The 25,864-nt window shown below is 42.6% G+C and overlaps 1 protein-coding gene across 5 annotated transcripts in view; it reads left to right on the top strand.

The window, feature by feature from the left end:
- Positions 1 to 25,864, top strand: part of ACSL6 (acyl-CoA synthetase long-chain family member 6) — a 61,501-nt gene that overhangs the window by 25,361 nt on the left and 10,276 nt on the right. For 3 of the 5 annotated variants that reach the window (XM_015429537.1, XM_015429538.1, XM_015429534.1), the window contains exons 9-18: positions 2,761 to 2,834; positions 8,654 to 8,731; positions 11,395 to 11,529; positions 14,429 to 14,563; positions 17,684 to 17,779; positions 18,628 to 18,700; positions 19,280 to 19,368; positions 21,391 to 21,507; positions 22,565 to 22,708; positions 23,655 to 23,756. In XM_015429537.1, coding sequence (XP_015285023.1) covers positions 2,761 to 2,834; positions 8,654 to 8,731; positions 11,395 to 11,529; positions 14,429 to 14,563; positions 17,684 to 17,779; positions 18,628 to 18,700; positions 19,280 to 19,368; positions 21,391 to 21,507; positions 22,565 to 22,708; positions 23,655 to 23,756 — 1,043 coding nt within the window. Of the gene's footprint in view, positions 1 to 2,760; positions 2,835 to 3,127; positions 3,129 to 8,514; positions 8,593 to 8,653; positions 8,732 to 11,394; positions 11,530 to 14,428; positions 14,564 to 17,683; positions 17,780 to 18,627; positions 18,701 to 19,279; positions 19,369 to 21,390; positions 21,508 to 22,564; positions 22,709 to 23,654; positions 23,757 to 25,864 lie in introns of all 5 variants that reach the window. The other 2 variants (XM_015429536.1, XM_015429535.1) reach the window with 2 other exon arrangements.

The raw sequence follows: 25,864 nt of genomic DNA, 5'->3' as shown, positions 1-25,864 counted from the left end.
TCCCTCCCTCCCTTCCTTCCTTCCTTCCTTCCTTCCTTCTCCAAACCCCTCTACCTATCTATCTACCACCCACCCACCCTACCTTTCTACAGCCCATTGTCTTCATCCACAATGGGCTTTGCTCCCTAGTTACAAATATTGTTGGTCAGAAGACAGAGATACTCCCCCAAGAGAATCTTGCCTTATATGTCTTCCCAACAGAAGGGGACAGTTAGGGCATCACATCAAGTCTGTCTGGCCCACGGACTTCTCACATTAGCATGTTATGGGTAATAGGACAAGGCCCAACAGCTCAATATCCTGATTTTCACCATGGCTTTTGATATTGTGGTAAATCATCTGTTATATAAAGTACAGGGGAATGGAAAATAAGGCATGGATCTGGAATTAATAATCAGATATTGTCAGGCACCCAAATGAACACGGAAGATATTTTTTTAAGTACAAAACTGATATCGCCCTGAGCCCACCGGGGAGGACGGGGTATAAATGTGAAAAATAAATAAATAAATAAATGTTAAAACTGTTCTGTTTTAAATAAGGTTTTACATTTTAACATGTTCCTATAGCATGTTAAATTAAAGATAGGTCAGCATTAGTTCAGTATTCAGGTCCATTGAGCTTTTGGACCCCTTCCCAGGCATCTGCATTGTGTCCCAGTTTTGATCTGAAGCTGACACAAAGTATCCAGATGGCAGGCCGCCACCATCTGCCCTGCAGAAGGAGCAGTGTCAGCATGATATGCGCTTCTAGCACACTTGCTCTTTCCTGAGATAGACTGTGATGTGTCATGTTGAAGTAGCAACCCAAGAAAATGCAGATCTGGTGTAAATCCGCATCACATGGAAGCCAGAGGCTAAATTCCTGTGGATTTTCCATGGATTTGGATTATCCCATATCTCCCCCACAGACACACACATAAGTACTTTTGTTACAAACGTCTTGTTTCCTTCTGATAAATTGGAAAACTGATAGGTGCCTGCTGCATTTAAAAAGTTTGGGTGCAGTTGGTGTTTACTGGATTTAAGGGCATAGAGATATTTCAGTTTTGTACAGGGGTGCTTTTTTGCCTTTGATTGCTGGTTCAAATATTTATTTATAAAATTCCACCACAACTTCCCCTTCTTTCCTACACATTTTAGCAGGCAGGCCAGGGAAGGACTTCCAAGCAGCGGGGAGGCATTTAAATGCCTCCCTTTGCCTTCCCCCGCTCGCCCGCCTAAACGGAGAGGGGAAGGGGAGGCGGGCAGACATGGCCCCTTTCCTCCTGAGCCTCTCCACTTTTGCGGAGAGACGGGGGGGGGGGATTTAAATCCCCGGATTCCCTGCCCAATCTTCTCCAGGCACCCCGCAGCCGCCTGGAGAGATTGGTTGGAGAGGGGAAGGGGAGTTGGGCAGACATGGCCGCTTTCCCCTTGAGCCTCTCCGCTTTTGCAGAGAGACTCAGGGAGGGGGGGATTTAAATCCCTGGCTTCCCTGCCCGATCTTCTCCAGGTGCCCCGATCAGGCAAGGAAGCTAGGCATGTCTGCTTCCCTGCTCTCCAGCCAGCCTGCCATGGCAGGTTGGCTGGAGAGGGGAAGGGGAGGCAGGCAGACATGGCCCCTTTCCCCCTGAGCCTCTCTGCTTTTGCAGAGAAACTCAGGAAGGGGGGGGGTTTAAACTCATTTGCATATGCCTTAACTCATTTAAAACATGCCTGCCCTTTGTTAGTGGTGTGTGGCATATGCTAGTGAGTTATGCAAATGAGCTCCTGCACCTCTTTTTCTATGAAAGGACCACTGCATTTTAGTGTATATCTTTTCGAGTAAGTTGGCTTGTAGGCACACACAGGCAACATATTTGATACCTGTAAGCCACCATGGCTCCACTGATCCCATTGTTTTGATAGCCTGAACATCAGCTGGCAACTATCAAGATCAGGGCAAGCCGCCCAAATCACTGACTATAGATCCAAATCCCTGTACTAGTTGGTGTTTTTATTCCTGGAGATGCTTTTGCCTCACTTTTGGTTTATGCTATAGTTGCTTGCTGGGAAATTGTTGCTTAGGTATACTATGAGCATCACAGCAATTCAACAGCACGTTTAATATTATGAAACTACTGAACAGCCTGGGTTCAATTTTTGGTCTAGTCCTTGCTGTGTTGCACTGTTTTTGTGGGCATGCTAAGGAGGACTGTAACAATACTTTGAGTTAATATATAGAAATGTCACAGAAATCACCTGTATTTCCTGTTTTTAAAGCATAAGGGACACATGTATTTTGCCATAGCACATTCCTGACTTAATTAGGAAAAATACAGGGGGGAAAGAGAATGAGAAATGTTCTCTTTAAAGCAATTTTAATGAAAGCATTTCAAATAGTTTCAAAATACAAATAAGTACTAACCAATCCTGTGTATCCTTTCATGTCTAATTGCACACAAGATAATCCAGAGGTAATTTTGTTGCTGTCCTTTGTGTTGATTTTGCCATGTAATGAATTTATTTCCCCCTTTTCATTGAATCAGAAACTTTTTTGAGAAATTTGTATTCACTGCACTCTATTGGTATATACACATTTTTCATATATTTAGAAGTTCAGAGACATAGATATTCTGCTTTGGCTACACTGGTATCAGTGTTGTATTTCAAATGTATGTGACAGGTTTGCATTCCTCGGGACTGTGTTATAGTCCAGAATAAGAAAAGAAAACAATTTTGTTGCTTGACAAAATCTGAAGCATTGCTTTGATATATATATTTTTTTCCAATTCTCCAGGTAACCCAAAAGGTGCTATGCTGACTCATGGGAATGTGGTAGCTGATTTTTCAGGCTTTTTGAAAGTAACAGAGGTGAATATTCTATATTTTTAGCACAAAAAAAATTACAGAGCCGTGTTTCAGATGAGGTATACATTTTGATGCAGAAACTGCATCAAACTCGTGTTACATTTCTTAGGGATCAGAAACATGTGTTACATTTCTTAGGGGCCATCCTGTCCCAGTGAATACAGTGGTACTCTGGTGTTATTAGGCTCTATCATTACAGGGATTGCTGAGGGCCATTTGCCCTTTTCTTTCTCACTTGTACCAAAATGATAGTTAAAATCTGGTACAACTCAGATGAATGAATCCAGAAGAAAAAGGGTTTGTAGTCTCAGTTTCAACATTACTAAAGAGGATTTGAAATACTATACTATATTTCAAATGGGTTCTTAGGATAACTGCAATTTTAATTACCCAACCACTTAGCACATCCTTTAATTTAAAAGTGCAGGTATGTATCTACTACTCTTGAGAGCACGTTTGCTGTTATGAGCATAGTTTTATGGACGTTAATTCTCTTTGAGAGCCCTTTTGGCTAATGTGAATTAAAATCGCATTAATGCATTTTGAACAAAAGAGAAGACAATGAGACAAAAGGCATACTCTTCCTTCTTAAACACTTTGTGATCAGGGTAGTACGAATTTATGAACTAAGAGGATATATTTAAACTAGATCCCTAAAATTTTAGTAGGCATCTACAAATCTCAAGACTGCAAGATTAGTTCATGGTGTTTACACCTGTTTATGGTTAAATTCTTACGCTTTTAAACAGCTGTTTGATACTCTGCCCATGGAGAATTATGTATACCAGTAATTTTCTAGCACCCCTGGGAAATTTTTATGCAGCATCAACCTTAAGGAATTGGAAAATGACCCAAGCAGTGAAAATGATCACTCTAAGATGTCTTCTTAGATTTAGAAGAGTCTGAGGAGTCCTGGGGAGTTTGGGAGAGATGAAACAGTGAGGATAATAGCTTCAGTAGAGATTGCAAAAAACCCCAACAAACCCTCTCATGACAAATGCAACAGAACTCAGAGTCTTCTTTATAGCAGAGATGACAGCAAAGAAAGCTCACTTCTCTGCTACCATAATGTCAATATAGTGTTGTCCAGCTTGAGCTGTTTTCTGCGGTTATAGGCCTGGTTACAGCATGCCCACAGAGGAGACAGAGAAATCATTGGTTGCTCACTGTGACTGCTTTGCAAAGGATTTTGCAGATTAACTAGCTCTTATATATTCGAGTTTAGATTCCACATTGGTTACAGGTATGGGTCTAATTTTCCCTTGAATTTTTATTGCTTCGGTAGATACTTTTCAGTTTGCATAGCTGAAGAAAGTGGATATAATCTTTGGAGAGCGTCTTTTTTTTTTAAGCCCCCGGAGGGGATTTTTTATTTTTTTTTAATACTACAAAAACTACCAAGAAAAAATAGGGAAATGGTAAGGGTAACTACAATTAGGGAGAAAGAAAAGCAACCCACACTACACTAAAAACCCAAGGTTAGGGGATCATTCCCTGTTAAGCTACCTGTCTTTCTAAGCTTATATGTTAGTTTGTTTGTTACTTGTTATGAGAAGATTTCCCGAACATCTCCTTCCGCCTTTACATCTACACTAAGACTGTCTAAAATCTTAATAGCTTCTTAGACATTCACTCCAGATTCTGCAGCCCAGTCTTCCTTCGTCTTCAAAGGGATAAAACCGCCAATCTTGAGCCTCTTCCTCTCTGGTCTCGCCCTTGGGGCCCAGTGGCATCTCAAAAGTTTCTTGATTGTGAAGGCAAATTCAAGCTCTTTTCTCTCAGCAGGATTTAACGTGACACTTTCTGAGAACACTTGCAAGGAAGGAGTTAAGTCCTTGTAAATCTTTCCTGTTTCTCTTGTACTTTTCCTCCTTTTCTCGTTGAAATTGCTGTTTAATTTAGTGTCCATCTCTTTCGCTTTAAAAGCCCTCAGTTCAATTTTTTCTGCTATCGTTGCCAACTGGAGCTGCCGGGACACAAATTGTTGATTTATCTTGGCAAGCTGATGGTTAATACTAACAAGTTGCTCCAGAATCAGCATGGTGGCTTCCGCTATAAGTGCAATAACGTCTACTTCCCTTCTTCTCGGAGTTGTTTTCGCCAACTTTTTTGGAGTGTCCTCCATTTTAACACTTTATTTCCAATATAAAATCGCTTTCTCCCTGGCTCTGAAAATCACTTTACTTTCTCCCCCCCCCCTTCTCCACTTATGTAAATGCATCTGAGAGGCGTCCCTCTCTCAGCACAATTCCGATTGCTCAAAAAGTTTTTCCTTTGGGGGGGGATTTTCTCTTCTGAAGACAATTTGCTCATTTTAACTCACAGTTTGCTCCTTAACTCACAGTTCATTGTTGGTCTTTATCTTGACCACGCTCTTGATCACTCCTCTGCTAGATCTCCTGTGCTTGACCGGATCAACACAGCTTATGGCCTCACTGAGAGGACGCAGTCAGCGGGAGGGAGCATCAGGGCGGAGGGGAGCCTCCATCTCCCTGCAGGTAGCAGGAAAAGAGGCTCACCCTCAAAAGTCCTATGGCCTGGGAGTTCCCTCAAACCCCCGTGGAGGTGACAATCCGGCGGCACCTCTCCCCCTCCCCCCCCCGCTGCTGTACGGCACGCCTTCCCAGAGAGCTGGGAAAGGCGTCCGCCATTGCTGTGCCATAGACCCCGCCTCATCTTTGGAGAGCTTCTTGAATGGCTGACAGTTGTCCTTCCTGACTGGTGATGCCTGCCAGAGAGTGAATAGCAGATTGTGTGGGTCAGGGCTTTAAAGTACTCCGTAGATCAGGTGGTAGTTCTTATGATCTTAAGAGAAGCCATGGAGAGGCTACCCTGAAAAACCTTGCTTGATCCCATAGATTGCATTAATATTCAGTAGTCCTTAATATTCCACAGCTGAGCAAGATGTTTGAGTATATAGTGGCAATGCTGCTCAAGATATTTCTGGATCTTTTTTTGGTTTCTGGTCCTGTTTTGGGGCAGGCACTTCTTTTGTCACTCAGGTAGATCTCAGAGTGGTGGGGAAGCAGCAGGACAGGAGAATCTCCATGCTGATTCTCTTGAACTTCTCAGCAGCTTTTTGTACCATTAGCAATTATTCTTGTCTTCATGAGAACTGAGAAGCATAATTCTGCAGTGATTCTAGTCCTTTTTGGAGGGTAAACCTTGAAAGGTGCTACTTGGGAATTACTGCTCTAACCTGCTACTTGTGACAAGCAGCACAATGCAGGGTCCTATCTCGTCCCACAAACTATTTAACATCTATATGAACATGTCAGCAGGCCATCTAGAGATCTGGGCATAGGTGCCATCAGTAAGATGATAACACTCTGTGCACTTTCCATTTATTTGACACTGAGGAATTTCAGACAGGCGATATATTCTGGTTCAGGAACAGTTTCCAAACGGTTTCTGGTCTGACATTTCAAACAGAACCGTTTTAGAACCGGTTCCCTACCAGAATATATTTGTACTTTCACACACAAATGCTTCTGTCCTGTTCAGGAAACGGGGCTGAACCATGTTACCTGTAAACCACTTCCAAGTAGTCTTCAGTTTCTTCTCCCGGATCCGAAACGCTTTTTCCCGCGGTTTTTGGCCCGTGCGGGCGATCTCTGGCTTTTTTTTTTTTAACGTTCGCTTTATAGCGCTCTAAAGCAAACGTTTTTTAAAAAGCTGGAGATCGCCTGCACGGACGGAAAACAGCAGGAAAAAGTGGGGAAAAGCAGTGCAGTCTGAAATGGCAAACCGCTTCAGATCCAGCTGTTTACTGATAGGGGAAAGCCATGTGTGAAATGGCAGCCCTATACCGGTTTACTCCACGACGGATCAAAAACGGCTTCAACCAGCTTAAAAAGGGTAATGTGAAATTCCTCTCTGTCATTTCCATTTGATCCTAAAGTGGGATCATGGAAGTCCTTAACTAGAGCCTGAAATCCATTATTAGCTGTGTTGGCATGAACAAAGTGAAGTTTACATCAGATTAGACAGTGGTATTGTTGGTTGCAAATTTGTTTAATCTGAAAGTAGGGGTATTGTCTGTGTTGGATTGGGTTATGGTGTAAGTTCTCAATTTCAGGTTACTCTAGGATTTATTGTTGTTCCTATACAACCAGGCAGTGTCTTTTTCTGGCCTGATTGGTCCACAAACTTTATTAAGCTTAGACGAGATTACTATAATGCACTGTACATGAGGCTGTCTTGAAGACCTTTTGGAAACTGCAGTTGGTCCAGAATGTGACAGCCAGGATGTTGAACAGCATGAGGCATATAGCTACACATTTTCTATCAATTGCATTGACTTGCAGTTAATTTCTGAGTCCAGCTTAAACTGATGTATTTGATTTGCACTTTTACAAAGCCCTTCACTATGTGGAACCAGAATATCTCAAGAATTGCTTTCTCTCACACAAATCTACCAGTGCATTTATGTCATCTTCAGAGGCTTTGCATATAAAGGGCCCTGTTGCTGCATCATCATGTTTATAGAATATTTTACCAAGGAGCAGTTGTCTCTCTCTATTTGTGTCTGGATATTAGTTTAAATATATTTGTTTAGAATAGAATAGAGGACTCAAAGTAGTTTACAAAATAAATGCAAAAAGCAAAAAGCCAAAAAAGAAAAAACATGATATTCCAGCATCCTGGGTAGTTCTGGTTTCGGTAGTTCCACGCATTGAGAGCTACAGGTGATGAGTTATGGGACAAAAGCCTTTTGACTTGTGCCAAAGAGTTGGGCCTCTGGCCCTGTCCAGACTAAGTACCTGTAACAGTGGAGAAAAAGAATCTCACCTGTGATCTTCTTCAGATGGCCCAAAGAATGTTCCCAACCCTCCTGGTCTGCTCTTTGGAGCTTACTTACTGCTGTTGTCTGGCATAATTTTTACTATGGTCTGTTTTTCCTCATTGTGATTTGTGCTTTCTACCTCTTGTTTACATGGTTTTTATGGTACTGGCTTGCTTTACTCTTTGGTTGTTAGATGCCTCAAGGATCTTATCGAATGGAAGGGTTGAATTAAAATATTTTAAATAATATCCAGAAACTATTTCCTGCTATATTTCCTGCTATATTTCTGTTTACCAAACAGGTGTTTAATGCCACTGTAAACCTCCTGGGTGGGGGAGCAGCAACTATGAACTAAACCTGTGTTCTTGTGAATGCCTTCTAATACATTCATACATACTTGGGCATCATGTTAAAACCACAGGCCTATTGTAGGAATAGATAGGAACAGGTACATTTGAACGCCTGGAAATTGGACACTTGTGCTGAAAACCCCTTAAGTTAAAGAACTATGCGTTGTTTTGGAACATCATTGGCCAACAGAAGTGTCAAGGGCAGACTCCACAATGCTACCTGGAATGGAAATTTATCTGGCAGCCCAAGCACATTGGTGGAAGGGCTTGGTCACAGAGCCCAGCTCTCAGAACACACATGCCATGTGTGGTGGAGAAAGCTGTCTACATACATCCTTGTGTTTTTCACCACTCCTGCTAACATAGTTTCATTGGTGTTGTGGCCTAACGCATTACTTCAAACACTGTTCTCTTTTCTCGCTTAATAATCTTTACCCCTTTTGCTCCTCTTGGTGCCATTTTTCTTTTTTATTGTTTTATGACTTTCTTGTTGTGTCTTCCTGTCAGTGTTTCTTTCCTTTCTGTCTCCCATGCCCTTCATCTGCAGAAAGTGATCTTTCCGAGACAGGACGATGTGCTCATCTCCTTCCTGCCTTTGGCTCACATGTTTGAAAGAGTGATACAGGTAAGAAACCTGTCTGGACTGACCGGGGCCTTGCGGGGCTCCCTGTTGTTTTTTTTTCCAGAGTCAGTGGTCTCCTACATATGAGGATGTACACATTTCCTATTTGCCTTTAGCACACATGTTTGAGAGAATGGTACAGGTAAGGTATCAGTGTCAGTGGAAATAAACTTTTTCTCCACTGATAAATAAATCTATGACAGTATTGTAAAACTAAAACCACTTGTACGTTCAGTGGCCTTAATATTCCTTTTAAGTTTCTACATGGGCGGGGGAATGTTCATTTTGCAGGCACAACACCTCTTTATTTTACTAAGACAAAGTACCTGATGGCTAGAGACAGTCTTTCTGAAACATCTAATTCTGTAACAGGGCTACACCAACTTCTGCAGCTCAAAAAGGGTCTGCTACACCAGAAAGGTGCTTCACAGTTGGATGCCATCTGGCTGTCCCACAAATTTCAACTAGTAGTGAAACTTCATATGGAACAATCCCCTTTTCCCTCTGAATGGTGCCAGTAGAACATAGAACCTTACCCTGGCTAAGGGTGTTTTGCAACTCCAAAACTATACAAATAAAGTTGTCTATGGAGTTTTATGTAGTCTTCGATCAATCCAATCTGGGTATGGCCTAATATTATTAAATAGTAGCTAACTTAGTAAATGCATTGTTTTGTCTCATGGAAAGGATCAAAATAAAATAGTTTGAGATGAAGAATTCATACTTCCATGTAGCTCCCTTTTTGTATTCTGCTGAAGCATACATTTTGATGCTCTGTCTACCACATATGTGGAGCTGCGGTGGCTCAAGGGGTTAAGATGCTGACCTGCAGGCTGTGGAAGGTCGGTAGTTCAGCAGTTCGAGACCCGAGTGTGCCGCATGACGGAGTGAGCTCCTGTCTCTAGTTCCAGCTCCTGCCAACCTAGCAGTTCGAAAACAAGACATTGCAAGTAGATAAATAGGTACCACATCAGTGGGAAGGTAACAGCGTTCCGTGCTCCTTGGTGTTTAGTCATGCCAGCCACATGACCATGGAAACGTCTTCGGACAGTGCTGGCTCTTCGGCTTTCAAACGGAGATGAGCACCGCAACCCTAGTGTCGGACTCGACTGGCTTTCAAGCAAGGGAACCTTTACCTTTTTACCTACCACATATAGAAATTTGCCTTAATAAAATCAATTATTTCATTTATTGCCCACCTGTCTTGCTGACACTCAAGGCAGACCACATAATATAAAACAGTGTCATCAAACATCATAAGCCAGCCAATAAACAATGCAGTAGAACTAGGATTACAAAAGTTAGAAAAACACGATTTTCACATTATGCAAATACTTGGAATATAGCCAAGACTGTTGTATAGGACATTGCCCATGAAGTGTTCTTTGGCAGCAGGTGTCACCTGAATGCACAGATTGGTCTAGTGACATAATAAGGGCACATTCATTTCATAAATGTCATTTGGAATTTGACAGTGTTATTTAAGGCATTATTCTCTTTTGTTTGACATTGTTTTCATTGTAAAATTCAAGTAAGCTCCATTGTAAAATTCAAGCCATAAACTCTGCCCAGGAGGCCCTATGCCCCTCTCTGTGCAATGGCTAGCACAGAAAATGAGCTCTGTAGAAAGTACCCTTCTTACCAGTGCTGCTCAAGTAGGTAGTCTAGCAGGACCAATACAGACTGAAGCACCTTGCACATGGAATATGGAGATCAAGAACGCTGAAGCATTAGTCTGAATCCCTACATTAAGTCTATAGTGTATTTCCTTATAATGCTTTCATTGCCACAGACTACTTCTATACACAAGAAGTGAAAAGTTTCTTTGGGCATGTGCGCATGAATACACTTAGGGTGCATTCAGACGGGGGATTTACAACGGTTAGGGTGCCGGTTCCAACCGGTGTACTTACGGGTGTTCACACGGCGAACATCTGCCTCCTGTCCCTAACCGTTGTAAATCCCTTTAAACCGTTGCACTCTGCCACTAGGTCCCAAGTGGTGGTAAACTGAGTGCAACGGTTGTAAACGGTGCACCCCGGCGTCTGATCGCTCTCCTCCTTTGCAGAGACACTTCCGTCGGAAGCCTGAGGCTTCCGGCTTTCCCCTGCCATTTTTTTAAAAAACTAAGCGATATGCGCTCGGGCGAAGCTTCGCCCTGAGCGTTTGTTAAGAGGGAAAAAAAGCTCTTAGTTTAACATCCCGGAGGAGTCCGGGACTACAGGGAGGCCAGGTTGGGCTTTAAACTTTAAAGGTAAGTCCTTACCTTTAAAGTTTAAATGTAATGGGGGGGGGTGAGCATGCGCAAAAATCGCCATTCTCTGAATGGCTGCCTATGCGCATGCTGAAACTGTGCTTTAAAAAAAACAAACGCCGATGCCCGCAGCGTGTAAGCGGGCGTCCACCGAAGGGATCCGCAGACAGGTAAGTGTTGGAACCGGTGCAGTTTATGCCGGCAGAAACGCCCCGTCTGAACGCACCCTTAGTGTGAACAAGGCAACAGCAGACACAGACAGTAACAACACAGTCTTAGTGGTGCTTTAACCTGACACCAAGTGTGTCCATAAATCTCCCTTTTCCTATGTTATATTATCCACACAAGTGTGTTTATGAGGAAGGATGAAGCTTTTCACATGCAAAAATATATTTCATGTGAACTGGCCCATAGTGATGTTTTCCTAAACTGTGAGTGGTTCATAAAGAACTATATTGTTAAGAAAAAGGGTAAGAGCGGAAGTAGGCATGTATGTGATTAAAGTTCAGAAATGAATTTCTTTTTTTTTTCTTTTGCCTTCCTCCTCACAGTCTGTAGTATATTGCCATGGTGGAAGAATTGGATTTTTCCAAGGGGACATTCGCCTCTTGTCTGATGATATGAAAGCACTACGTCCAACTATCTTTCCAGTTGTACCAAGACTACTAAACAGAATGTATGACAAGGTAAACTTTCATACTGGTGATTACAAAAGTCAATGACAGTCTAAGGAAATTATCTGGGTAGGGAATGGTGTTTGGGGGGTTGTTTTTTTGGCTCTGTGACCTTCTGGGTTCTGGGTTTATCATGTAAAAGGATAACCTTGTTCAGTACTGAATGTCACATCTGAAATGTCACACAATTAGCAGATATACTCATTCAGTTCAGAAATCAGAGGATTGAGAAAGGGGAATAATTAATTTGGTCCCCATTACATTCACCTCTTAAATTATGAAAATGGTCCAGGATTGTTGAAATTCTCTGACTACAAAGAAACAAGTAGACGTATCTGAGCTTGGTCATCTGATTCATCCTGATAAGTGGTAACAAAGATTTCACTGTATATCAGGTGCCAACATGTCATAAAATGTGTATTTTCAGTCCACATATTTATGAGCCACACACAAACTGTTTGAGAGTCACATGTGTCCGTGGCCCACGTGGTATCCCTGTGAGTTTGGAGCCTGATTATACTTTGGGAAAGTACAACACTCAGTTTATATTTGGGAAGTTATAATATGTGTGTCCTGATGGTACCAGCTGAAAAGTCATGATCTGATAGTATACTTACATATTTATTTAAAAAGAAGGTAAATATTAGAGCACTTAAAATTGGTAACAGAACTGTACTGTCCAGAAGTTGACCATGCTGAGCTGACCACGTGGGGGGGGGCACACACATTGGAAAGTATCTGCATCCTGCCTATTATGTTATTACTCCATTGTTGATATGACCTTATACCAACAAAGGTATCAGGCCAGACCAAGCAGCTTATGCATGCTAAGCCTGTACAGATCCACTGAACTGTGATTCCCAGTAAGGGCGTGTTTGAAGCTGACCTATATAACTGGGATCCATGCGGTTTCATGCATGATGCTGGAGAAGAGAGCAAGGGGGGCATGTCACAAGCCTGGCTTCTGTGAGATTATAGCCTTATTGGGCAGTCTTCTGTGGCTTCAAGGTCCTGTTGTTGTTTTTTGGTGAGGTGCTTGGAGTTTAAGTCCTTTCCCTTTTACTGTTTAAAATATTTTGGTGTCTGGCAGAAGCCCCAAAATGTAATATTTGCTTTGTTAATGTCAAATTTGCACCACCATAGACTGCAGCTTCAGCACATGTCTTCTGTTTTCAATTGCATTACTGTTTTCCTCTGATGGAGCAGGTGCTTCATAGTGTGGTCCTCTCTGAGCTTCCTGCTGTAGTTTTCATTCTCACTTGTGTAGGTGAAGCCCTTTCCACTCCCTTGTACAAAACACCATTGTGGCAGTGTTAGCATTATCTTTGTTCAATCACTGGCTGTCTAACAGGATTCAGATCCTTCCCCTGGGCAGCCAGTTGTTCTACAGGCAATCCTCCCTGCTGCTGGGCCTTGGGAGGCCTCTGATGGGGGGAGGTGTCATTCCTGGGAGCATGCCTTGTGTGCGGGAGGGTTGGGCATGTGAGCTGGATAAGGTGACGTCATCCTGTTGGTCTAATATCACCGCATACTATTAATGTGTAGTCTGAGGATACATAGTGTTTGAGGATACATCCATACTTAGACAGCAAAAGATACAGTCACCTTGCTGACGCTAAACATGAGTAAGTCTGGTCAGTGCCTAGACTGGAGACTTGCTGAGAATCCTATGCATAGCTCTTGTCTCTTCTGCTAGAAGTGCACAGGTTTGTGACTTCATAACAGGTCTCAAGGATTAGCCTATAAATATCACATATGAATGTTACTGGTATCAGCTCCCCAATAGGTTTTCAGTGTTGCCTTTACTAGTTATGATACAGATTTATGGCCATAGTTCAGTTTTGGCTAGTTTGTACTTTGAACTTCTAAGAATAAAATTCACACGTGTAGGACAAGCACGTATATGTGACCTGTGATTTTACCAATGGAGTACATGGAAGCAACAGCCCAGCAAGGATCACCCCCTGACTGTTATTTGCTGACAGAAGGCACAGTTCATACATTTGCTTGAACTTCGTATTTAATGCTCCGTATTATTGTATTTTGGGATAGATTTCCAAGTGTGAAAAGTAATGTAATAAAATGTGAATGAAGTTTCTGCACCTGTTGTTCTCCCTTTTTTATTTCAGTGACATTTATTAAGTAGGCTATGAGGAATGTGTTGGTTTGGCTTGGACAACTGGCATAATTGCCACCAAATAAAACACTGTGTTTTATATCTATAGAATATAAAAATGTTTGAAAATACTGGGCATTTCTCAACAAATAAGTGGGTTCTAGATCAAATCAAGCCTGAACTCTCCCCGAAGCTACAATTACTAAACTGAAGCTATTATATTTTGGTCACATTATGAGAAGACAAGAGTCACTGGAAAACACAATAATGGTAGGAAAAGTTGAAGGCAGCAGGAAAAGAGGAAGACCCAGCATGAGGTGGATGGACTGAATAAAGGAAGTCACGGCCCTGAGAATGGCTGTTGACAATCGGACATTTTGGAGGGCATTGATTCATAGGATTGCCATAGGTTGGAAGCAACTTGATGCCACTACACACACACACACACACACACACACACACTTCTCATCAGCTGTTGGAATGTTATATATTTATGTCAAGCTAATTCCACAATGTAAACTCTCTGAACTTTTTAATTTGTAAAGGCCTTCCTAGTATTTTGTTTTCTTGTTCATATTTCCCTTAGGGGGGAGAAAAAGAGAAAACATAATTGGAAATGAATTGCAGCAGAAGAGCTTCTCTTAGCACATAGCAGTGGTGTTGTTATGTTTAATTCAGACAATTAATTATAATGCTGGCATCTGCAGAGCCACTTCTGCTTGTGCTAGTGATATATTTGGTCCTCTTCCTTTTAGCTGTGTAAGCTTTTCCCTCTGTCATCTTGTATTCCCTTAGATCTTTAGCCAAGCAGACACCTCACTGAAACGCTGGCTTCTGGAATTTGCTGCCAAGCGTAAAAAGGCGGAAGTTCAAAGTGGGATCATTAGAAACGACAGTCTGTGGGATAAACTATTCTTTAACAAAATACAGGTAAGCATCTGTTTAAAAAAACTGACTGTTGTGTAGTGAAACTGACTCTGGGGGTTTTGCTCGCAGTTTTAAGAGGCTATATAGCTTCCATGAAATACATTTAAGCAGTTAGCAGCAGCATCCCTGGTCAAGGAAAACAAAGAGCCTGGCTTCATTTGCTGTGGGGAAACAGTTCTCTGACATCTTCTATGCAATGGCATCAACATGTGTTGTGGACCTAGTATAAATCATCAATATGTTTAATTCTCAGCATGGCCGCATCTGCAGATCCTTAAATATGTGGATTGGGACTATGGAGTGAGAGAGGAGACCTTTCTATGAACTTGGGTGAACCCCCAGATTTGCAGAAAAATCCAAAACCTTAAAACACACACACACACACATATGGAGGAGCATTGTCTGCACTCACACATGCAATGAATCTCTATCAGCCAGCCTCATCAGTGCCTGGTACATGCCACTGCCACTGGGCCACCAGCTGGAGGAAGGAAGGGGAAGAGGAGCAGCAGCTGCCCTCTACCAGTGCCATTGTGTGAGGTGTGATAAAGTGGGCAGGTGAGGAAGGAGGTGCCCCCACCATCAAGGAGAGATGCCAATGGAGGCAGGTGGGGACATGGAAGAAAGGACCTCCTGCTGCTTGAGCCACGGAAGTAGCGGTGATGCAGGCTAGCTGGTGGGCAGAGTAGCAGAAGCTGGCAAGTGGGCAGCCCAGCAAGCCAGCAGGGGGAATGGGATCACCCCGTGAGTCTTGCAGGCTCACTCTTATTATCTGTAATTGTCAACATGGCCTCATCTGAGGATCCTAAAATGCACTGATAGGGGCCATATAGAGAGAAATGAAATATTTTTACAGTCCTTGGGGAACTTCCCCCCCCCCAGGTTTGCATGACAATACAAAACCTTTTTTTAGAAATCAGAAGTGTTAAAAAGGCTCATAAATCAGAGAAGCAATGTCTACACTTGCCACTTGTGCAAGCACTGCAACTCAAACATCAGCCTCACAGCAGCAGCCAGCTCAGCTGCAGGCTTTAGCTGTCTCTGGCTTGCAGCAGATGCAGAAGCACTGAGGGGGAGAGGAGAAAGAGTGCACCCCGGGCTGGACTACCTATGCTGCTATGGCCCTTTAAGTAATCAGTTTGGCACCAGTCTGGCAGTGGTTGGAGGGAGGGCTCAGCCACCTGGGACTGCTCAAGGGTAGGAGCGGGTGAAAAGGGCCAGCCCACACAGTGCCACCCACAAGGGAATACACCAACACTGTATACTTCCCTGTGCCAGTTACGTTCCACAGACAGCCTCCTCCTTAAGATGCCATCCCTTAGGACTGTCCATACAGCTACAGTGAGATCACAGACCTTTTCTTTGGTGGGACCAGTCATTTGGAACAACCTGCCAGAGTGGCTGAGGAGGTCCCCTTCACTTGCTACATTTAGGAAGGCATGTAAGGCTGTCTTATTCCAGAGAGCATTTGGTGGAAGGTAAATTGTTCCAGCAGATTTGGCTTTCGTTAATCTTATATGTTTTAAATCTTGAATGCATTTAAATTTGTGAGATTCAATCTGTGATTTTGAATATGTGTTTTAATATTGTTAACTGAACTATTTTAATTTATGGCCTTGGAACGTAGTTGCTGTGGTGTTTGCCTCCTTGAGTCCAAGGAGACAGGACGGGGTAGAAATGTTTAATGAATAAATAACTGGGTATCAAAATTATTATTCCTGGTATTAGTTTTAAAAGCTCATGTTCACCAGAATCAATACTATTGAATTTTGTAGCAAGGGTTCTGAGTGGTTTAAAGGAAATCGTATTGTATTTGGTTACTGCTGCTCATGTCATAATTGGTAGATATTGGGTGGGAGGGAATCTATATTTCCTAGTAAAAAGGAACGGTTGGATAGGTTGAAAGATCTGTTTTTAAATCGAAATGTTTAAAGATATTAATATTTGGGAACAAATGAAGATGGGAAGTAATAATGAAAATAGGTATGTGACATAAATTGTTAATGTTTTTGTCCATTTATACTTTTTTTAAAAATCACTAAAATTTATGTAGTCATATGAATTGAAGTTCTAAAAGAAACAGTAACAGTTTCACAATATTTTATAAGTATATATATAGAGAGATAATTCTGGTAAGCTTCCCAAGGGGGAAACTCCCACAGTATGGGGTATGCAACAGAGAGGAGACTCCTCATATCTCTATTGGTCTTTCTGCAAATAGTAAGATGCCACTTAGAGCAAGAACTTTTAAGATTTGTGTAACCTGGCTCAGTGACAAACCTACTTTGTGCTTGTCAACATGCCTGTTCTGATTTGTTTGTGATGTCTGAATACTGTGGGTGGAAAGAGGGAGAGAGCAGTGAGAGGAAAAGCACTCTCATTTCTTCCATGCCTTCGCTCTTCCCCTTCCAATATCTCCTTTGCTAGTTCAGTCAGCTAATGGGACAGTCCCCACAGCTTAAGGCTAATTTACATTTGCTAGCTATAGCACTATTTGGAAAACAATAGAAGAAGTTGGCCTCCTTTTATGTCAGACACAAGGTTGTACAGCTACTCCCTCCTTTCATGGGAAGCTGTTCCCTCCAGAACAATCCTCATATTCTTTGTGTGTGTGTGTGTGTGTGTGTGTGTTGAGGTAAAATATATGTTTCAGGAGATCAGATCTTAAAAGAAGGTCCATGGTATTTGAATCTTCATTGGGTCTTACAAGTGTGTTGACCTAAAAGAGCCTGGGAATGTACAGATCTATACAGTTTGGAGCCAGTTTGGTGTAGTGGTTAAGTGCGCAGACTCTAACCTGGGAGAACCGGGTTTGATTCCCCACTCCTCCACATGCAGCTGCTGGTGTGACCTTGGGTCAGTTACAAGTTCTTTCAGAGCTGTTCTCTCAAGGGCAGTTCTTGGGAGAGCTCTCTCAGCCCCACCTACCTCATGGGGTATCTGTTGGGGGCAAGGCAAGGGAAAGGGATTGTGAGCCACTCTGAGACTCCTTCAGGTAGTGAAGAGAGGGGTTTAAATCCAATCTCCTCTTCTTTTTCTATTTCATAGTTTTATTATGCTGTAGTATTTCATAGTATTTCATAGTTTTATTATGTCGTATTTAAAATACTGTTTCTCTCATAGGCAAGCCTTGGTGGTTGTGTTAGGATGATTGTAACAGGAGCAGCTCCTGCTTCTCCCACTGTACTAGGTTTCCTTCGAGCAGCCCTTGGATGTCAGGTATGTTGCACCTGTGCAATTCTTCAGATGTACATGTTCTCTAGATAGAGAAGACTGGGATGTAAAGTCCTTTAATGAAATATTACAGCTTACATGGCACTAAGAACAAAATGTGTAAATAATGGAAATCAGCAAATTCAGTTTATTAATGCCAGAGCCTGTAAAAATAGTTATTTTTATGGTAGTCTGCCTATCAGTTTGAGGGGAACCCCCATACTTAGACACCCATTCTGTATTCATGTGTTTTCCCAAGATGACACCTGCTCTAGGAAGCATCCTGGGTAAAAAGTGGTTTGTGGCAGTGGTAGGAGCACTGTAGGAGAGGAAGCCTTGGTGGGCTTTTACAGTGTCACATCATGCTTTTAAGTTTATTATATAGGGTTACATACTTCATTGAATTCTTTGGGCTTAGAAGGATGTAACTCTGATTAGGATGGCACTGTTGGTGTCCTTTACCCTCCCTACATGTCAGTCACTGATAGGCTTCACTAGGCCTTCTCAGAGGTTTGAAGAACTAGCCCAAACCAATTATTCTGTTTGACCCTTGTCAGACCTTGGGTCCTTACCTTTTTTATTTTTATTTTATTTTTATTTGATTTTTACCCCGCCCTCCCACCGAAGCGGCTCAGGGCGGCTTTCCTTTCAGTTTCTTCATCATAAGCCCCCTCATTTGAGCCCCCTTCTAAAATTAAAGGTGGTTGTGTTGATCTCATCAAATATTGTTTGCAAATGATATACTCTAAGGTTATGTACCGGCTGAGCACAAGGAGGACATTTTTATTGTTTATGTGACTTGCCACTTTGAATAAAATTCTCAACTATTTTTTTAAACAATGTATGACTGACAGGTTTATGAAGGCTATGGTCAGACAGAGTGTACAGCTGGTTGTACCTTCACTACTCCAGGAGACTGGACATCAGGTACTAACTAAATAGGATGCATAACTTCATTTTAAAATACATGTTACCTACGTTATGTAAGCTGGAATGCAACTGGATATTTAGGCTACAGTTCTAAGAATTTGTATATACTTGTGCTGTGGAATCCCATGTACATCTAAAGTTTGTTGTAGCAGTAGTTTCCAGTAAGCAGAAGAGGCATAGCTTTTAAAACTGATGAGTGTCTTGTCTCTTCTACAATAGCAGCTGAAAGAATGCTAACATTAAACAGAACTTTATTGGGATGCAAGCTTCTAATCTATACACATATAATTTCTTTGCATCCTTGTTTTAATGAGCATGTTAAATTGTGGCCCTGTTTGGATTTTGTTTTTCCATGGGATCGGCCTGAGGGAAAGCTGAGGAGCAGACCTTGGGTTTATGTACTGCTTCCTCCAACACTTTTCACTGAAGAAAATATGCCAATAAAATAAAAATTGCTAATTCAACAATGCTCAGATAACTGTGTAACATGCTCAATAATTTGCTGAGTTTATTTCATTTTTATTGTTATGCCTGTTACTCTTTTTTAAAAGACAGTTGTCTCTTTGTGGTTTGTAGGTCATGTGGGAGCACCTTTGCCCTGTAATTTGATCAAGCTAGTGGATGTTGAAGAACTGAATTATTTTGCTTCCAAAGGAGAAGGAGAGGTATTTTATCAAGTAGTTGATGCTCTCTTTGCTACTTGATTTGTACCTTATAAAAAGCAATGACTCATTGTGAGGGTCAGGATGCATGGTTCTTGTATACTGAGGTATATTGATCTATGATATTATCAATAAGCAAGGAATGAAAGGGTTGCTTTTGTTCCAAATATGTAAGTCAACAGAGCAAAAAGTCCTTTCGTACAGTCCTTATAATAGTCTAATATCAGTGCTCCATAGTACTAACAATCTCTAGAATCAACAGGATTGCATAGCTATATGGCATTCTAATAGCTTTTTAGACCCATCTGAGAGACAGAAAACTATACACAGTCTTCTTGCAGTGAGATGCTTCATGGCGATTCTCTTTCCTGAGAGAGATTTGCTGAATGTCAAGCACCTCTCCTACCGGCTTCTTCCAATCTGAGCGATGTGCCAGAGACAAGCCTGCAGCCAGCAGGTCTGTGTGCCCCATCCATTCCATGATGGGCTAACCTCTACAGCAGGCTGCAGGAAGCTGCTTGAGAGCTGAGTGGCTGACAGCAAGTGCTGGGCCCAGTTGCCCCATATCATCTTTGCTTCTCCCTGTCTCTAAAGGTAAAGGTAAAGGTTCCCTTCCTCGAAAGCCAGTCAAGTCCGACTCTAGGGTTGCGGTGCTCATCTCTGTTTCAAAGCCGAAGAGCCAGCGCTGTCTGAAGACGTTTCCGTGGTCATGTGGCCGGCATGACTAAACACCAAGGCGCACGGAACGCTGTTACCTTCCCACTGAAGTGGTACCTATTTATCTACTTGCAATTTCTTGCTTTCCAACTGCTAGGATGGCAGGAGCTGGAACTAGAGATGGGAGCTCACTCCATCATGCGGCAACTCTGACCTTCCACAGCCTGCAGTTCAGCGTCTTAACCCCTTGAGCCACCGCAACTCTGTCTCTACCCAGCCATAAATGCCCACCTTCAGCCTGTCTTCTACACAGTATTCTTGTAGTGAGATGCCAGGAGTTGGGAATAGTATAGAACTTGTTCTGTTAGTCAAGAGTAGCATCCTGCAGCTATTTAGCTACTTAAGATAAATGTTATCTTTTTCTGCTGTAAAAGCACTCACAGCAGTCCAGGCCCAGAAGAACCGTAAATGTCCAATATAAAAACCAGAAATGATAAAACCAGCGGTGAAACCATAAATTCCAGAAAGCGGTAGCCCCTGTATTTGATTCAGAGCTGCCTGGCACTTAAAACATATTTGTGTAGGTGAATCTGAGAAGGGAGACAATTCTTCAGGGAGGGTGCCACCACAGAGAATACCCTTTCTGTGACACACCTCCACCTATCCCAGACTACTCTTTGCACCACTGCAGAGGTGTGGGAGAAGCCTTTGGTTTTTAACTATATGTCATGTATAATAGGGAGGCATTTAGTTTGTTATGTGATTTGCTTCATTTATCATCTGCCTTTCTCATTAAGACTCAAGGCAGGTTATAGAATTTTAAAAGAATGCAGTAAAGACCAGTATAATAGACTCATAATCAGACATCATGACATTACTCATTGTTTGCATGTACAAAGGGCAAAATATAGATGCTTCACAGGGCAGACAGATGTAGTGCTGAGAATGCAAGAAAGTCACTCTGAATCTGCATGTATGTATAGACCTTTTTTGGTGTACCCCAGTTGTGTCATTCACATATATGTGCAGCTGATCATAGTATAGTACTGGAAACGATACCTGGTATTTTTGGCCACTGTGTGATAGAGTGTTGGACTGGATGGGCCATTGGCCTGACCCAACATTGGCTTCTCTTATGTTCTTAAAACTGTTTCAAAAATAGGTCTGCTGGCAGTTACATGCCAGTTTTCCAGGACAACTGATTATTATTAAGACTTCAGAATGTGGCAGCATCAGCCTCTCCCAAGGCTGACTCACACATACTCATTATGGTACAGAATCATGTGTAACTGCAGTTGTAGTAGCATACATTTATTCTGAGAACAGAGCCTCAATGCAGAGATTACAAAAAACTGATCCATCTTGCAGATCTGTGTGAAAGGTCCCAATGTTTTCAAGGGCTACCTGAAAGACAGAGAAAGAACAGCTGAAGCATTAGACAAGGATGGATGGCTTCATACAGGGGATGTTGGAAAGTGGTTGTCGGTAAGTACTGAATATCTGCTAGCATTGCATGTAAAATATTGTACAGAGGTTCCATTTACAAACTACATATTCTGAAATTGACCTTTCTAGGACACGTAAGTTATAATAAATCAGTTGGATGTTGACATGAATGTTAAATTTGTGAGCAACTGATACACTAAGAGTATAGTGGGTGTGATACTGAACTATGCTGAGAGGCTGTGTTACGTAGTGGGTAGAATGTCATATTTGAACAAGAGAATCCTTTCACTGATGGTCAGTATAGTTTTCTGAGTGGCTTATATGAGCTTAACCTACCTCACAAGATTGTTGCATCTTCTTTGGGAGACAGTATATGAATGTTGTAGGTTAAATAAATAAATCTAAAGATCATAAATCTTTCTCCCTTCTAATGGATTTTAGAAATAACAGGAATTGACTTCATTTCCCTTGTAAATCCTGCATTAAATTTATTGTAGTTCTACTCCTTGTTTGGCAGATTACTAACATTTAAACTGTTTCCTAGCAAGGAATGCAATCACTGCTCCTTTAACACAGTACTATTTGTGTGTGTGTGGGGGGGGGGGTTGCATGGCAGCAGGGCCATATGGTCTCTGGGGTGTGGATATGTGCTTGTAGGGTTTCCAAGCCACAGCTGGTAACCTCCAGCAGCATTTTAGGAGTGGGGACTAGTGCGCTAGTATTATGCGAGTGCACTGACATCACTTATTGGAAACCAAAAGTGGTGTCATGGGATTTATTTATTTTTTGAAATTATCCCCCCCCCATGCTCTAGGATTTGCAAAAACTGCAGATTCTAGAGCATCCCATGAAGTCACTTCCAGGTTTTCCTGCAAGTGACATCACATCCTGCTGCAGTACTAATGTGTGCCCCTCCCCATGGCCTCCATTTTCTCTTACTGGCCTTTCAGGTGCCAGCAGGGAGAAGTTACCAAAAGACTCCCTTTATAGTGGAATGTCCTAAAGTGCTGTGCAGGGCAACTGACTTGTAGCTTTTAATAGGCCTGCCTATCATAGTGACATTATTTTCACTTTAATATTTTTTTCCTACTGACAGAATGGTACACTTAAAATAATTGATCGGAAAAAACATATTTTTAAACTGGCTCAGGGAGAATACATTGCTCCAGAAAAAATTGAGAATATCTACATTCGTAGTGAGCCTGTGGCCCAGATATATGTACATGGAGATAGCTTACAGGTAACATTGTGTGTTTTTACACTTTTCTCTTGCAATTTGGTCAGGTGTTAGAAACCACTTTTGTAATTTTAATGCCTCAAGTGCAGCTTCCTGGGAGATGAATTTTGGGGGGAAAACAGGAGTTATCTGTATTTTACTTTCAGATGGCTTCACTTTTTATGCTACTTTTATGCTACAGTGTTTTGCTTAGTTGTATGTGTGTCTGAAGAAGTGAATGCATCATTATTGTGCCTCATCTTGCATAAAAATGTATAAGTTCAGCATGTACGCACTTGTAATTGTGTCATTTGTGCGTTCACTGTAATGTGCAAAATTGACAAAGACTGCTGCTGATGTCAGTCATCTGCCCAGAAAGTCCTTTCTGTTCCTAGAGAGACAATTTAGTGGGAGGAGCGTTTACCAGCTTGCATTCTGTCATTGCCCTGGGCATGTGGCATTCTGGAATACAAAGCAGGCTATCAGCTAATGGTGCTCAGGACGTTGTTAATTATTCATCTGTACATTCTGTAGTGTCTGTCTGCCTGGAATGAGCACATTGCTGTGTACAAACAGCACACACTCATTCAGATTTTGCCACTGCAATTTCTGAAGCCAACATCCAGATGGTTCTTAAAAGGGAAGGATTGTGGGGGGAAAGTCTATAATCTTTTTGCAGAATCCTTTATAAGGAAACTGTTATCAGAAGTTAGCAGGGGAACAGAGGAGGGCCCTTTGTCTTGTTCTCGATGCCCTCCTAACACACATGGCCTCACAAACATGCACACTAGGTGATCTGGCTGGGGTGATAAGTGGGAGCTGCTGTAGTAGTTTTGGAGAATGGGAGCAAAGGGCAAAGAATGGTGGTGGCATTCATCTTAAGAAGCAGAGCACGGGGAAGTGCAAGTGATCAAGCTGGGCTGCTGTCTGATAAATTAATATGGCTCCGCTTTTATCTCCCTTGTTGCAGGCCTTCTTGGTGGGAATTGTGGTACCTGATGCTGAAGTCATGCCAGGTTGGGCCAAGAAAAAGGGTTTCGATGGAACGTACGCAGAGCTCTGTAAAAATGTGGTATGTTTTTGTTTTGATTTTTTTTGCCTGCAAGCACATCTGCATCATAAACACACAAGAATACTACTTTTTTTAAAAAAAATACGATAAACAAATGTAGATTCAAATTATAATTAGTGCACTTTTTAGGGGACAACAGTAGCCAGTACTAGAGGAAGTTGTTTAGTAAGGTAAGTTCTAGAGGATAAGCGAATACTCAGTGTCAGGGGTGGAATGTTTATTGGGAATCACCCACCAGATAAGCACAGTGCTGCATTATATGAGGAGATAGTACAGTATATTGTCCCTTACCCCACCCCCATCAGTGGCCTTTCACTATGTCTTTTGCATGGCAAGCTTGCATTTTCACAGACAAACTATGGGATTTCTTTGGCAGTACAGGTCCAGGGGAAACAACAACAAAGTTTCTAAATATTGACCATGGATGTTCTAGAACATCATCTTTGCAATGTTATTCTCCCTTGGAAGGACTAGGAAACCCAGTTGTGTGGGGAACTCCCTTTCCTCCACTTTTGGCAGCAGGAAGTCCAGCTTTATTGTTCTGGAAGGGAGGAGTTCCCCGATCTCCCATTCATTCTTCCCTTCCTGCCTATGCGAAGGCAGCGTTTGGAGAGAGCTCCCTAAGTGCTTTCATTTTCAAAGCTCTCTTTGAAGTCCAGTGTCTTGATGTACAGTCATTTTCTTTATCTTCAGTGATCCCCCCATCTCACAAAGCCATTAAGCCAACAGGCTTTGGCTCAGGAGAGCCCAGGGGATTTGCAGCTTTGTAGCACTGCATGGAAACAATAGGGGAGCTGGGCAATGGAGCCACCAGCGGGATCTTCCATCCTCTGGGCTGCAGGAGGTATTATGTGCCCAGCAGAGCTCCCGGGGCCCTATATTGGGACATTGAACTCTTCCAAAATCATTCTTCTCTGCGAATGAGCAAGTAAGGCATGAGATGACAGTGAGTGTCAGAGGATGGGCGCTGTTTCTTTCCACCAGAATGTGACCACGCCTTTCTCCTCTGCATTAGGGCTGTGCAAAGTGCCATCGGAATTGGAGCAGGAATACTCTAACCCACTCCCCCCAGAGATGCCAGGGGGCTGCCAACAGTGGTTGGAACCTTTTATAGAAGGGGCTATGGGCAGAAGGGATTGCAGCAGCCACAAGCGCCAGTACTCCCACCTCCCCCCATGGGGGCAATCCAGTAGTATTAAGCAGCACAAGAAGCTGCCCTTTAGAGTTGGGGACATTGATCATTACATGTTATGAGTAAACCATCACATTACTCACAAGTAGATCATTCACCAAATTTCAATAATTCCCCTGCTGTCTCTCATAGTAACCCTGACCTGTCTGAAAAGAAGTGAAGGTCAGATCACTCCCCACTCTCAAGCCCAAGAAGCCTTTTGCCACTGAGGTCTTCCTCCATCTTTTGCTCCTGCTCTAAAGTTCCCAAAACTTTCTAGTCCTGTGGTGGATCTTCCACACCAGGAGGAAGGAGTTCCTGGTCTAGGAGGTTATGGCCAGCTCTAGTGGTGGACTCTATCTTGCCATTCCTTGAGGTATCTGGCCAGGTACTGAGAAATGAATAGGATGGGCCTATTCACTCCAGGTTTCAGGTGGCTCAGGCTAAGAAGTGTCATTCCTGCCCAGCTTCAACAGACTAACTCCTAGGTATCCCGGCTTGGATGCTACTGTGGCCAATATGGCGTTCAAATCAGACTGCCCCATAGAAGGGGGGAGGGCCATGGGAAGAGGCTGCAGTCCATGGGAGCAACACAGCCCTGACCACTGAGCCCGTGAGACCAGTGCCCTCTCTAGGCTTCAGAGGCTTAGTGCCTTTTTAGCCTGTACATCATTCCTTTGGCTGTGCAAGATGCAGAGAAAGGTTTCTGATGCACCCCCAAAGGGCAGAGGAGATCATGGCTTTTGTAGCTGATACTACCTTGGTCACTGTGCGGTTCGGCAAGGGCCATTGGTGCTACTGTGGTCGCCAAGCACACCCTTGGCTGAGAAACTGGTTGATGGAAGCTTCAGCCAAGGCCATAGTGGCATCTTACCCCTTCAATGGTTACATGCTCTTCGGGGACAAGCTAGAAGGTATTCTAATTGAGACAAAACAG

The sequence above is a fragment of the Gekko japonicus genome, unplaced genomic scaffold (genome assembly GCF_001447785.1).
Source record: "Gekko japonicus isolate JY-2015 unplaced genomic scaffold, Gekko_japonicus_V1.1 scaffold304, whole genome shotgun sequence".
NCBI classification, from domain to species: domain Eukaryota; kingdom Metazoa; phylum Chordata; class Lepidosauria; order Squamata; family Gekkonidae; genus Gekko; species Gekko japonicus.
Note: the sequence above shows the minus strand (reverse complement) of the source record. Positions and strands in the feature narration are given on the sequence as shown.